Genomic DNA, 13512 nt, shown 5'->3' on the forward strand with positions numbered 1-13512 from the left:
CGGTGGAGTCGAAACGTCCCGCCGCCGCCGCCGCCGCCGCCACCGCCGATCGGCCTCCTGCACCTCGCGCGGCGCCGCGGGGTGGGAGATTTTTTGCGGCGTGGAGTTCGCGCCGCGCGATGCCGGAGGTGAGTTCTCCGTCCTGATGTGCTCGCCGTTGTGCTCTCTCCTCCGTTTCGAACTGGCAATTGATAAGCTTTGATGTCTAGGTTTGGGACGGCTTGGGAAGTTGCTGAACTGGGATCCGACTATTTTTTCTCCGATTGAATTTTGAAGCAATTCAGTGCAAAGGTAAATGGCAGGGATTTGCAATTGAGATGCTAATCTTTTGTCCCTGCAAGGTGAATTTCGCAACATTTCTGTGGAAGGTAAATGGCAGGGATTTGCAATTTGAGATGCTAATCTTTTGTCCCTGCAAGGTGAATTTCGCAACATTTCTGTGGAAGGTAGTGGCATGAATTTGCAATTCGATAGATTAATATGTCGTCCCTGCGAAGTTGAATAGTTGAAACAATTTTGTGCAAGCTAGTGTCATGAATTTGCAGTTTGATAGCTTAATCTGACGTCCTTATCGAAGTGTCAAGTTCAGTTTAGAATGGTACCTGGTACCTGGAAATGTTATTGGTGTTGAAACATGATTATGTGTAGGCTTGATTATTGACCGGTTCTATATGTTTTTTGGTCTCACTTCACAAGTCTTTGCACACCTTAATTGAGACGTTTAGTATATCTGCATCACATGGCATGCAATCCAGTTTTACTGCATGACTACCATGTTGCAATGGGTGGGTATGCCACGTTTTGGGAGTAATGCATGCTTAATTCTCTCTTGCATGAAGTAATCTATTAATGAAACTAAATGAGGCACCTTAACTCGCCAATTAATGGAAACATTAAACTCTATTTAGTCATGGTGTTTAAGTTTAAGGGCCAATACGTTCTTGTCTAGATATATTATGACATGTTATGCCTGTGTCTCCTCCCCTGAAAGATGCAGGCAAAGAGGGGCCATATTTTTCAATCTCTCTCCCCACCCCCTGACTCGAGCTTCTGAAATCCACCATGGATTTCAGTTGCTTCCAGCCACATTCAGGAGGCTGTGATGTCATGCCATTTGATTCCTATGTGCAGCACAATGGCCATCAGGAGATCCATCTTGTTGATCATCCATTCAACAATGTCACTGACGGCCATGAATACTATTCTCCATCTGCTGGTGGATCCTTTCTTCCCTTTGCAACCTACTATGATCTTGGCCATGAGTACTACCATCAAGGAGGAGAAAAGGATGCTGTCGTCGTCGATCGGGCTTCGCCGACTATTCGTAAAGCTTCGCCTCACCTGCCTCTCTTCACACCTAAATCTGAGGTTTCTCACCTCATAGGAGGTGGTGTCGTTGGGTCATACAAGGCATTTGAGATGAATTCTAGGCTTATCCGGCGCAAAAGGGCTTCGGGTAAGTCTCTGAAGAAGGCTAATGTTGTCAAAGGCCAGTGGACATTGGAAGAAGACAGGTAAACTAAACTAAATTTGTTCATGCATGTTCTGTTTAATTTAACCTCTGTATGTCCACCTAAAGGAGTTCATAGTTAGTAGGACATAGGATTGTTCATGTTCTCCCTAGCAATTGACAAATGTAAATGAATTGATTCTTGCGAAATTTAAACAGGAAGCTTGTGAAATTAGTCGAACAGTTTGGACTAAGGAAGTGGTCTCACATTGCTCAAATTCTTCCTGGAAGAGTTGGCAAACAGTGCAGAGAAAGATGGCACAACCATTTGAGGCCTAACATCAAGGTACTCTCTGCTCCTGCATTTTGTTTGTCCAAGTACTGTTTCTTAATTTGAAAAGGATATAATACTGTCTATTTCGATGCTTTCAGTGCACAGAAAAGAAAATGCTCTTGTGAATAATGCCCCTGCATTTCAATGTTGTTCGATATTTCCTTGTTTTACTTATTGCTTGTTTGAACGAAATTCCTCAAGAAAAGCCAATTTTGATACATTCATATCAATGCTATTAAACTCCCCAATACATTTATTCTCCCTTCACGACCTTGAGATAAACTCCCCAATAGAATACTGTCTATTTTGAAGGTCACGGAATCTGAACGCAATGTATTAAATATGTGTACAGTAAATGTTTGAAGCTAGTCAAAGATTAAAAAATGGTCTAAGAGAGAGCATTGAATATTGATTTGAATACATTTAAATCAATCCTAATAAAAAATTGACCTTATAAACTATCCCTAAATATTTTCCTCTATAGCATTCGATCATTTTGATTAGCCCAATATTCACAAGTACTCAAGGACAGTTTCTTCTTGATAAGCAGGGAGCCAGGATAAGGTGGTGTTCTAAATAGAAAGGAAGCCACCGAAATTAGGAATAAAAACGCTTAGGAAACATCACAGTAGACGAGAATTAGAAAAGCTAAATATCATTTTGCTACTGTTAATATCAAGGAGAAACCAATAAATCTATAAGAACGGATATTCATATAAAAAAATGACATGTTCTTTTTTTTAAAAAAACTGACATGTTAGTTTTCATGACAGTCACATTTTTTATAGAGTTTCCATGCTTGGAATAATCCTTCTGTGTAACAAAAAAAAATGCAGAAAGATACATGGAGTGAAGAGGAAGACATAGTTCTAATCCAAACACACAAAGAAGTGGGTAACAAATGGGCAGAGATAGCTAAACACCTGCCTGGTAGAACAGAAAACTCCATCAAGAATCACTGGAATGCAACAAAGAGAAGGCAATTCGCACGGAGGAGGAGCCGCGCTAGCTCCAAGAACCCCAAATCTGGAACCCTTCTGCAAAACTACATCAAAAGCCTTGGAATTGGTCCAATCAAGTCAAGTGTTCGTCAAGCTCCATCAGAATCTACTGTAGTGTCATCTTCCTCACCGGCATCCACACAAAAATTATCAGAGGTGAATGGTAAGATCTGGCCAGATTCCAACCCATCCAACCAAATGGACACCCAGGGAATACTCACCATGGATGAGAACACCTACATCCAGACTAACTCTTGTGAAGAACTCCTGGTCTCTATCTATGATGATTTATGCCTTGATATGTGTGATCATTTGTTCGAAACAAAGGACGAGGCGCCGTACCAGGTTTACAACATAGATGATGATGTTGACATGAACTACATCTTCAACCATATTGAATATGCTAACAAGATTGGCAATGAGATAGATATGGAAATGGCATGGGACGATGATGTCCTCCAAGACGATGAATCAGCCGGCTCATCACCATTGGAGACACCGGCAGGTCTAGCACAAATCAATACCGTGCATGTGAAGGAGGAGATGGATCTAATTGAGATGGTCACACGCACACAATCTTGTGGCTAGTGGATGAGAAAATAAGCAGTGATGTAACTATGTGTGCTACTAAATACACATTACACGACCTTTCGGAGTGCAACCTGGGGAACCTATATGGTGAAGAAATATTAGAAAAATAAGAAAAACAAACATGTATGTGTTCGAACGAAGCACTTGATTATATATTATATTGTAATAACTAATATTCTAAGTTTTTCTCTTCTTTTATTTTTGTACTTTTGGCATGCACACTCTCTTTAATAAGTACTTTATTTTTACATTTTCTTACATTCCAATTTACTCGTTTTATCTACTCACACTTAATTAGTTCGTGCTGAGAAACAATTAGTGTGGTATACTCACATATATTGAACACAGACCAATTAAGGTAAGAATTAGCTAGGCAACATAATTATAAGCATATATCTAAGCTGACATGATTAGTGGTCAGTTAATTGTTTACTTCGTATTTATTAGTTAGTAACAAAACAACTTCATTACATACTGAATTCAGACTAACATATAGATTATGTTCTTGCAGCATTCATCAATCAAACCGGGATCATTCCTTTGTTCAGTTCAAAAGAGCATAAACAAACGCACTAAATTTAGCGCGCACACTTAAGGTAAAACCCGCATGTAAAAGAGAGCATTACGTCAAACACCACATCCAACATAGGAGATGTCCATTAATGTGATAAGCAATTCATTCATTGGTTGAGGTGATCCATGTAAGCTTGATACCTGCATGGAGAGGGAAATGACGACGAAATTAACACATATATTTAAAATAAAAAAAATGGGACCAATCTAGGAAGGAGTAGATTGATTTTGAATTAAGGAGGGGGTGAGGCTCAAACCCGGACCGGCTAGTTCGCAGCTTGCGTTGCTAGCCGGAAAGACCCAGGGCCTTTCTCCAACAAACTCCAACATAAATTAACACATATATTTATGTTAAGTATCTAACAAGCTCCAACTAAAAAGAAAATGCTTTTTAAAGTTCTGGACAAAGTTTTAGTACACATCATCGTTCTTCAGTCCCTAACAGTATGACGAACTACTTTTTTTTTTAACTTGCCAAATTTAGTTCATTAAACTCTGAGTTAAACTTGAAGCTAGCTAGTACTACTAATTTATAATAGTGCCTTGTCTCCTTTTGCCCCCACAATATAGGAAGCGAAACATATGTAGCTCACATTGAACTTTGATTAATTAGTGAATATTGATTTAGATAGTTGGTCAATAACAAATTAGATCATAACTTGTATGAGCTGAACTATACAAATTACCCTATATGCAGGGAAGGGTCACAAATTGCACGATGGAGAAACTCTTGGTTATCTTCACTAGCATGGCCACTGGGCCCTACATCTTGGCAAGATATATGAAGCATATTTTCTCCACTAGTTTCTTGTATCTGTTGCAATAAAAAAGATTTATAGTTAAGCTGAAAGAACTGCAATTCCCTTTTTAAGTATATACACAAACAACCGAAATGATTCAGATCACTTCAATATTTAACCATGAATTTTTAAGAACACTACACATCCCTTTGCCTTGAAAATTTAAGAATATTATTAGGACTAGTATATTAATATCAAATTAACAGCTATGGGGATTCACAATACCACTGAATTTGAGCAAGGCCATTATTAATTTGATTGCACCGTCTATATTTCTTTAGATAAATAACGTGTAACCGAGCAGCAAAGGATTATTATATTGCGCTCATGTGAGCCTTCAGATCGACAGCAATCGGAGCTAGTTCGAGAAAAGAGTAATTAGTTTCTTAATTTATTAGTTGGATTTTCTACCTCATAAATACATTTGATGTATTAAATAATACCTCTGTCACAAAATATAAGAATTTTTAGGGTTGGATATGGGTATTAAGGAAGTAAGGAAATTAAATCGGAAAATGTTGAGAAGATAATTTAGGTGGAGAAGTTGTTATATTTGGGGATGGATGGAGTATATGCTAAGAGAAATTTATTGTTCATTCTTATTGAAGCTACAAATAGTTTCCCTCAAAAAAAAATTATCACATCTTTTTTCTATGTGTTTGTACATGTAGGATATGACTCGATCGTAGGCACATGGAAATTATGTAACATACTCATGCTCAAGCTAGCAGCTCCGGAGAGAGAGTAATATAATTAACGTTTGGAGTTTTATCACATATGGAGTATATACTAATCTGTATATATTACCTTCCTTTTTAAGTCTTTATTAGCATCTTGAAGTTGTTGTTCCTGCAAAACTTATCAGTTATTATTTCTGGGGACTAGATAGTAGTCAAAAGATTAACGAAAACGTACCCAATCAAACAAAGACAGCACACACACACGGATTACCTTACGTTTGAGCTCAAATACTTGATCAAGCAACTGTTGATTCTGTAAAAATGTACATACAAATGATTTACCAGCAAAGTTTGATCAAGTTAAAATTTGATGTTTCATGTAATACTTGCGTAACAAAACCAAAAAAAAAAAAAAACAGAGCATAGGTAATATATAACATATAAGATGGTGTATATGATGTATAAAGTACTGTGTCAAGCGGGAATCAAGCTAAATATGTATCGAAATTAATATGATTCATTTCACTATGTAATTACCTTTGATGACCTGATATTCATGAGGGATCTCTCGATCTGGTTCTCAAGTTGCTCGAGCTCCTTCAAGCTAAGTGGAACCAAGTCCTCTCCAAGAAGATTTCTGCATAAGATCAGAGTTAGTCCATGTGTGTAACATGTAGAAAAGCTTTCTGAGAAGATCCCACGTGCATACCTCTGAGTTGTTTGTAGGAACTCAACTCTTGTCTTTAACTTTAAGTACTCTTGGTAATTGCTCTATATGAATGCCAAATTAGCAGCCAAATATTAATTGAAAAAAATCATGATTACTATGTAAAAGTTGATGAGTTGGAATATGCCTGGCATAGAACTAATTAAATTGGACATGAGAAATTAATTAATTAATTAATAGACAAAACTTAAAATGGTAATGGCATATCATGAAGTATATACATACTGCATATTGCTAATTGTTGTGTTAGTTGACAACATAACTTATTTGTTACTTCCTCCGTTTCATATTATAAGACTTTCTAGCATTATTCACATTCATATAGATGTTAATGAATCTAGACACATAAATAAGTTTAGATTCATTAACATCTATATGAATATGGGCAATGCTAAAAAGTCTTATAATATGGAACAGATGGAGTAGATATGTAGCATGCATGCATGGATAATACTTGTTTCGTCCTCGATATATACATATATAGCTGCAGTTCAAAAGGGGAATATACCCTGCGCAGAATGTACTTTTAAAATGTAATTTTAAAGACAAGTCTGTTTAAAATATACATCAATTAACCTATCATGTCTAGCATATTATACATCTATCATGCACGAACATGAGAATTATGCAAAATTTTAAGACATCACATACGTTTTATTAAATATTATGTCTGGCAGTGTACACATCGATATTTCCTTGTAAACAATAATTGTAGCCCCTACCACAACGTATACCAGACTGTGTTAATTACATAACTTATATCCAAAACAAGCCTGATTCTCCTTTATTAACAGCTAGCAGCAGTTGCTGCACAGATAGAGATGATTCATTAGATCTATAAATATGCTCGGCCACATAGATCCTGATCATGTTTCAACTAATAACCAAATTAAGTTCAATTCTTTGAAAAGGTTTAAAGAACCATAGTTTATTACAGGTGATCGAATTGCATATGCAGCAATCATATTCAGAATCAGATGGTTACTAGTTCAGTTTCCAGTGCAGCAGATGCTTCACATGAGTTAAGGTTGTAGTTGCAACTGCGGTATCGCTCCAGTGTCTTGTACATACTGTTACAAAAAAGAAAATCAGTGGACCACAAAACTATTTTCAATGTAGTATCAGTTAGAGTTGTTATATTATACTTTGTTGTTTAAATGCATGTATATACAACCTGATTTTCCTACATATGTATGATCAGTTTATTTTGCCTTTCATAATTAATGGAGCATATATCAGTTATATTTTCTAGGGTATGTGCACAGCGCACCCAAAGTTTGGAGCCAGGGTTTTAAATTTCGAAAGAAGGATTTCTACCTCAGGTGGGCGATATAACCGAAATTTTGGATTTTTTCCGTACGAATTTTTTTGAAATTTTGACTGATTTTGAATGGATTTGAATAAAATTTTACCAAATTCACAAAAATTTCCAAAAAACCGAAAGTTTCGGGCGAGATATGAGCATTTCGGTGGGGGCGAAACTTCCGAAATTTCGAGACGAAATTTCAAACCCTGTTTGGAGCTATAAACACGATCACTTACAAACATGTATATATTTGATTGATTTGTGTTAAATTATTAGAAAATTGTACTCCTCTGTTTTTTTAGAAAAAAACAATTGTAATTAACATTCAGATTTTGTTTCAAAATAAGTGCAATTCTAAAGGAGTGCAGTACTATTTTTCCCTACAACCACCCCCTCATTCAAATTATGATCCCTTTTTTACCCCCAACCACAATTTCACTCCCAATCATTTTACTTCTTGCTAATTTGTCTTTTAAATGCTAGAGTTACATTATTTCTTTGTGGATACTGGATAGAAGGAGTATATTTTTTGGGGAGGGAAAAGGAGGGAGTACATTGTGACCAGGAGCTTGGAAAATTCAACCAATCCAAACTCTTGGGCTGTGTTTAGTTTAGCATAAAGTTTGTATTTTGGTTGAAATTGGAAATGATGTGACTGAAAAGTTGTGTGTGTATGACAGGTTGATGTGATGGAAAAGGACTGAAGTTTGGATCAAACTTTGGATCTAAAGAGATCCTTGGTACACAAGTACTCCTACTACATACCCTAGCGGTAGGCTAGCTAGTAACTGTGCCTTGTAAATCGACACAACCTCGTTCCAGACTAGCTAGCCTGTACTGTGCGCTGACAGAAATTTTTGGCAATCGACACGCACGCCTCTCGCACGATAAGTTGTTTGCATACGATATGACAATGTTCAAATGATCAAATCAATCTATTCGCATCATCGCATGTGAAATTATGAATCGCATAGGAGTATGAAATTACAAATGCAGTGAATTAACTTGGGTGTGTGTCCGGCCACGCCTAGCTAGAAATCAATTCGATCTTTCGCATAGGAGTACAACTAGGAGGATAACAACCGACGAGACGATCGATACAGAGATGCTTATCTCCACGAGTACTCCTACGACTTTTCCTCCTGCTGCTGCATTACTACTTTTCTTCCTGCTTCTGCAGCTGCAGTCGCATGCACACTAGTACAGCCCCGAACATGCTAGCTTGACATTTGACAAGACGCAGAGAGAGAAATTACCTAGCTAGAGAGAGAGAGAGAGAGAGAGAGAGAGACTCAATGGAACAGTAGAACCCAAGAACAACCCCGGCCTATCTTGTAGTTCCCAATGGAACAGTAAAACCAGAGCAAGAAACCCTCCCAACTTGGGACAGATCGATCACGGAGAAAAGATGCTCCTAATTAAGATCTGACAAAAATAACTTGACATTGGAAAAGTCGCTGCAGCCTACTCCCTCCCTCTAAAAAAAAGTCAAACTATGGGTTTCCGTGTCTAATTTTGACTGTCTGTTTTATATGAAATTTTTTTATAATTCGTATTTTCATTATTGTTAGATGATAAAATATGATTAATATTTTATGCGTGACTTGTCTTTTTAATTTTTTTCATAATTTTTTCAAATAAGACGGACGGTCAAACGTTGGACACGGAAACCAGGGTTTGCCTTTTTTTTTTGGGACGGAGGGAGTAGTATATGTGCTTGTGCAATATGAGAATTAAGATGCAATATGCGTACTAGTAGTATATGCCATGTTCTTGTGCAGATCTGGAGGGGTCTCATCCACTTCACTCTGAAAATTGCATGCACTAATGAAAGAGAGAGACAAGCATGGAAGAGATCAGCTTAGAGATATCTAGCATGCAGCTCTAGCCTACAAATGAAAGCAAACATGGAGAGAAATTTTTTTTTTGACGCTGACATGGAGAGATTGCATGCTCGATTCTGTTGACAGACTAGTCTCTATGGCAACTGCAAACCGTAAAGAGGAATTAGTAGAAGGCAAACACACACAGATCGGCAACCGGCAGGTGACTAAAACGGCTGTCCTATCTCTCTCTTTCTTTAACCAAAACAGCAACAGGAACATGTTAGTTAATCAGCTATGAGCATGTCTATGATCACGAGGTGGTAAAAATTAACTAAAAACAGGATCTTTGATAAAGATTGGTAAAAATTCCAACAAATACAAACGAAATACTGGTATATATATGTTTTAAACACAAACAAGGCAGCAGGAAAAAGACTGGGTGTAAGAACTTCCTGGACAAACGTGAGATGTTAATTAAACACACCGACTGATGATTTATTAGAACATGGTATCTAGGTGGGCAGTAGCAAGCCCAGAAATCACAAGGAGCTTCAAAAACTCATAACGAGAAAACTAGCCAAATTAACTAACTTTGCATTAGAATTAGGGCGAGATATATATGAATTCTCTGCAAGAGGCGAGAGCTTGCAAGAGAGAATTATTAATTAGTACCAGGAGGAGGTGGAGAACTCGAAGAGGCGGCCGCGGGTGGAGAAGATGATGAGGGCGACCTCGGCGTCGCAGAGCACGGACAGCTCGTACGCCTTCTTCAGCAGCCCGTTCCTCCTCTTCGCGAACGTCACCTGCCGGCTTATCTTGTTCTCGATCCGCTTCAGCTCTACCTTCCCTCGCCCCATCGATCTCTCTCTAGCTCTCTCTCGGTCTCAAAATCTCTTCTTGATCTATCTCCTCTCTCTCCTTGCCTAGCTAGTTAGCTGCAGCCTGCAAGCTTCCCTCTCTCTCCCTCTCCCTTGCAGTCTTGCTCCGTTTGTTGGGGATGGATGGATCATGGATGTAGTAGCTAAGTAGCTCGGCTAGCTAGCCATGCTCTCGTACCATCGGCTGTGCTGGCCGGAGTGCTCCTTGCCTTCTTTTCTCTCTCTCTTTTCTGTGTGTGTGTCTCTCTCTCTCCCTATGACCAAGTCAGTCACAGTAAGTTGTTAGCTTAATTATCAGCCGTAGCTAGTAAAATTTAAGTGTGAAATTTAATCTTACATTTAGTTTTAAAGTTTTTTTCACCGTAGTCTATTTGATTATCAGCATTATCCTTTAAAATGCAAGATATAAAATTTCTTAACCATTAATTAAGGGCTCCTTTAAAATAAATGATTGAAAAATGGAAGATGAAAAAAACAAGATTTTGAAGATATTGGCTCTGTTCAGCTGCACTCATTTCCACTGTGTTGCAGCCAATCGTCACAATGTTTTTTTTTCAGCTGCAGCAGCGCAGCTGCTAAACATAAAAAAACATAGACAAATTGCAAAAGTTGCGAACAGGTCCATTGTAATTGCAAAAGAGAGAAAAAAAATACAAGAACAACCATTTGAGTATGTAGACCATTTGAAAAACGTAGGAATTGAATGAGTGATATAGACTCATTGGTAATTTTTTAAAAGGTTAGAGCTCTTAATAACTTTAATTCCTCCAAAGTCTCTATAGCATTGTTTGTTCCATATGAATTTCAAAGAAAATGTTAAGATTTAATCATTTATTCGAAGTTATCCTTAGGATTTTTTTTCAATAAGATTAAAAATCCTTTTTTTATGTTTTTCATACAAATAGAGGCCTTAATTAATTTTACATGTAGGAGTTATTATTTCCACTCAAACGATCGGAGTATCCTTGATTCTTTGGCTACAACTACCTGGAAATGGATTTTGGGCGGGCCCAGGGATAGATGTTGGGTCTCGCGCTCGGAAGTCTCAACTCTGGTTGCTTTTCTCCTTTTTAAAGAGAGAAAAATGGCCCCTGGTGGGGCCCACGCCATGCATTGAGAAAAGGCAGCGTGTTGGCGACGCCCGCGATTGGTCGCCGGCTACCATCTCAGGGCTGCGTGGGACCCAGCGGTCGAGCGGCCCACATGTCAGTGACTCGGCTACGTGCTCCTCGCTGCTGTGTGCTGAGCAGTGGGGTAACGTAGGGGGCACGTGTCGACGGCTCACTGGGCTCTCGAGTCTCTGCTGGGACGATGTGCAAGATACGTTCGCGTCACATCGCTTCTCGCCGTTCGTGAAAATCCAATCGGTATTACTACAGGGTTTTTTACTTTTTTTTTCTTTTGAAAACTTATTTCACATATGCTCCCTCTGTCCCTAAATAACCCAAGCCCTAACTTTCCAAGGAGTTTTTAAGGAGAGAAATAAAAGACCACAATACCCTTAATTAATGTGAATAATGTTATATTGAATGATGGGTAGGTGAGGGGTAAGTAGGAAAGAAGGTAGAAGTTGGTTTATTTTGGAACAAATTTGAACTATAAAAGTTGATTTATTTTAGGACGGATGGAGTAGATCTTAAAAAAAAAACTTACTTCAAAAGTGAATCATTTTCACCGCGCCAACGTCATTAGTGTCATGGTCCAACATGCCGACACCATTCCTCTCTCCGGAAAAGCTAAGTCAATAATGTAGGAGTGGTAAAGTTAGGACGGCGCCAACAATATTAGCGCCGAGAACTTATTTGTAAAAATTATATTTAAAAATAGGTTTTCTGTGTCGGTGTTATTGGCGCCAAGGATCTATTTTGTAAATATTTTCTATCACAAATAGGTATATTTTCTAGAATAAGTTTTTTCAAATGTCTATTTGTAAAATAAGTTTTCAGAAAAGTCTAAACTGCAAAGATATATAGATATTACTATCTTTGTTTCAAAATATAAAAAAACCATAGTACCGGATGGGATACATCCTTATACTACAAATTTAGATATGAGACATATCCACATTTATTGTATTAGGTTATGTCTAACCTTATTTTAGTTTGCTATATTTTAAGACGGAATGATAGCTTCAATTTATGGCCATTTTGATCCAAACCCCAGAAAGGAAGGGAGACAAGAGCTTAACTCTCCCGGCTAGATGACCGGTTGGAAGGAAGCTGAAAGACAAGAAACTTGAGTATCTGAACTGTGTATTTGCACGAGTTAATTAATTATTAACAGCTAGGTAGACCAAATGAAGTGCAGTTCAGCTAGCTAGGCACGCATGCATGTTTGTAACAAGAATTAATTGTAATGATATAGATCGATGCACGTCTGGTGTCATTTTATGTGCTTCATTCTGGGAACATATATGATTTCACATGTCTGCCATTGAACTCGCGGTTAGGAATAACCGAATAAATCAATAAATATTTAGTGAATACACAATATAAAAAAGAAGTATATATAGGACCATTTTGTCTTGATTAAAAAATGTACCCTATCAAATATTTAGTAGCTTCGAATAAGTAAACATGCATATTTGGATTGGAGCCAAATCATTGTAACTATACTCAAGCGCGACATTTCACCAACTCAATCCAGTTAGATTTGGCACACTGCAATCCAAACAAATTAAGAATTCTACCTATGCTACCAAATAATATGTGACGCCAAACCTTACGTATGTTCCAAAGGCACTGTCAAAAAATTGGTACCGTGGAAAACTGAAATGGCTTACTGTTACTTTTATGGATGATGTACATATATAAATGATCTATACCTCTTTCATTATAAACTTATTTTTTCTGATTATATTAAAGAGGTGTACTACGTGTACAAATTATAACAAGATAGTAGTATGTTTGAAAATGCCAGTAAAAGTAGGGCTGTGTTTAGATCCAAAGTTTGGATACAAACTTCAGTCATTTTTCATCACATCAACATGTCATACACACACAACTTTTCAGTCACATCATCTCTAATTTCAACCAAAATCCAAACTTTACGCTGAACTAAACACAACCTAGATGTGTTGGAGTAGGAGTACTGTGTAGAGCCCGATGGTACGTAGCTCCATATCGCAACTACTTCTATCTGGCCCCCACTGTTTCATGTGCTGCCTACATACAGTTAATAAAGCCGGCTTGGCCATGTTGCCATTGCATGCGAGAGATGTGCCCCGACCGGCACATACAGCTACAGTAGCTCCTTTGCCCGACGCGGACGCGATGCGACGGCTTTGCTGCTGACTCCACGCACCTGACCTGACCTGACCCATGGCCCTAGTGCGGACCACGTGTCG

At 38.0% G+C, this 13512-nt stretch overlaps 2 protein-coding genes across 2 annotated transcripts; one reads left to right on the forward strand and one right to left on the reverse strand.

Annotated features, from left to right (window-relative positions):
* LOC127776253 (transcription factor MYB119-like) lies at positions 1-3584 on the forward strand. The gene is made up of 4 exons (XM_052302620.1): positions 1-128; positions 210-1514; positions 1670-1796; positions 2621-3584. The coding sequence occupies exons 2-4, from the start codon at positions 1063-1065 to the stop codon at positions 3371-3373; spliced, it is 1332 nt and encodes a 443-aa protein (XP_052158580.1). The 5' UTR covers positions 1-128; positions 210-1062; the 3' UTR covers positions 3374-3584.
* Positions 3585-3848: 264 nt separating this feature from the next.
* LOC127776255 (MADS-box transcription factor 5) lies at positions 3849-10376 on the reverse strand. The gene is made up of 8 exons (XM_052302622.1): positions 9961-10376; positions 7142-7226; positions 6139-6200; positions 5967-6066; positions 5701-5742; positions 5557-5598; positions 4636-4763; positions 3849-4090 (listed from the first exon to the last, which is right to left on the reverse strand). Exons 1-8 carry the CDS (start codon positions 10143-10145, stop codon positions 4057-4059), a joined length of 678 nt encoding a protein of 225 aa, XP_052158582.1. The 5' UTR covers positions 10146-10376; the 3' UTR covers positions 3849-4056.
* Between the last annotated feature and the right edge of the window lie 3136 nt (positions 10377-13512).

Source organism: Oryza glaberrima, chromosome 6 (assembly GCF_000147395.1).
Source record: "Oryza glaberrima chromosome 6, OglaRS2, whole genome shotgun sequence".
Lineage (NCBI taxonomy): Eukaryota > Viridiplantae > Streptophyta > Magnoliopsida > Poales > Poaceae > Oryza > Oryza glaberrima.

Coding starts and splice junctions, on each gene's coding strand:
- LOC127776253 (XM_052302620.1), top strand. CDS start 1,063: ATGGATTTCAGTTGCTTCCAGCCACATTCAGGAGGCTGTGATGTCATG. Junction 1,515..1,669: donor TGGACATTGGAAGAAGACAG/GTAAACTAAACT, acceptor AAATTTAAACAG/GAAGCTTGTGAAATTAGTCG. Junction 1,797..2,620: donor ATTTGAGGCCTAACATCAAG/GTACTCTCTGCT, acceptor AAAAAAATGCAG/AAAGATACATGGAGTGAAGA.
- LOC127776255 (XM_052302622.1), bottom strand. CDS start 10,145: ATGGGGCGAGGGAAGGTAGAGCTGAAGCGGATCGAGAACAAGATAAGC. Junction 6,067..6,138: donor TTCCTACAAACAACTCAGAG/GTATGCACGTGG, acceptor GATCTTATGCAG/AAATCTTCTTGGAGAGGACT. Junction 4,764..5,556: donor ATAAAGACTTAAAAAGGAAG/GTAATATATACA, acceptor TTATTGCAACAG/ATACAAGAAACTAGTGGAGA.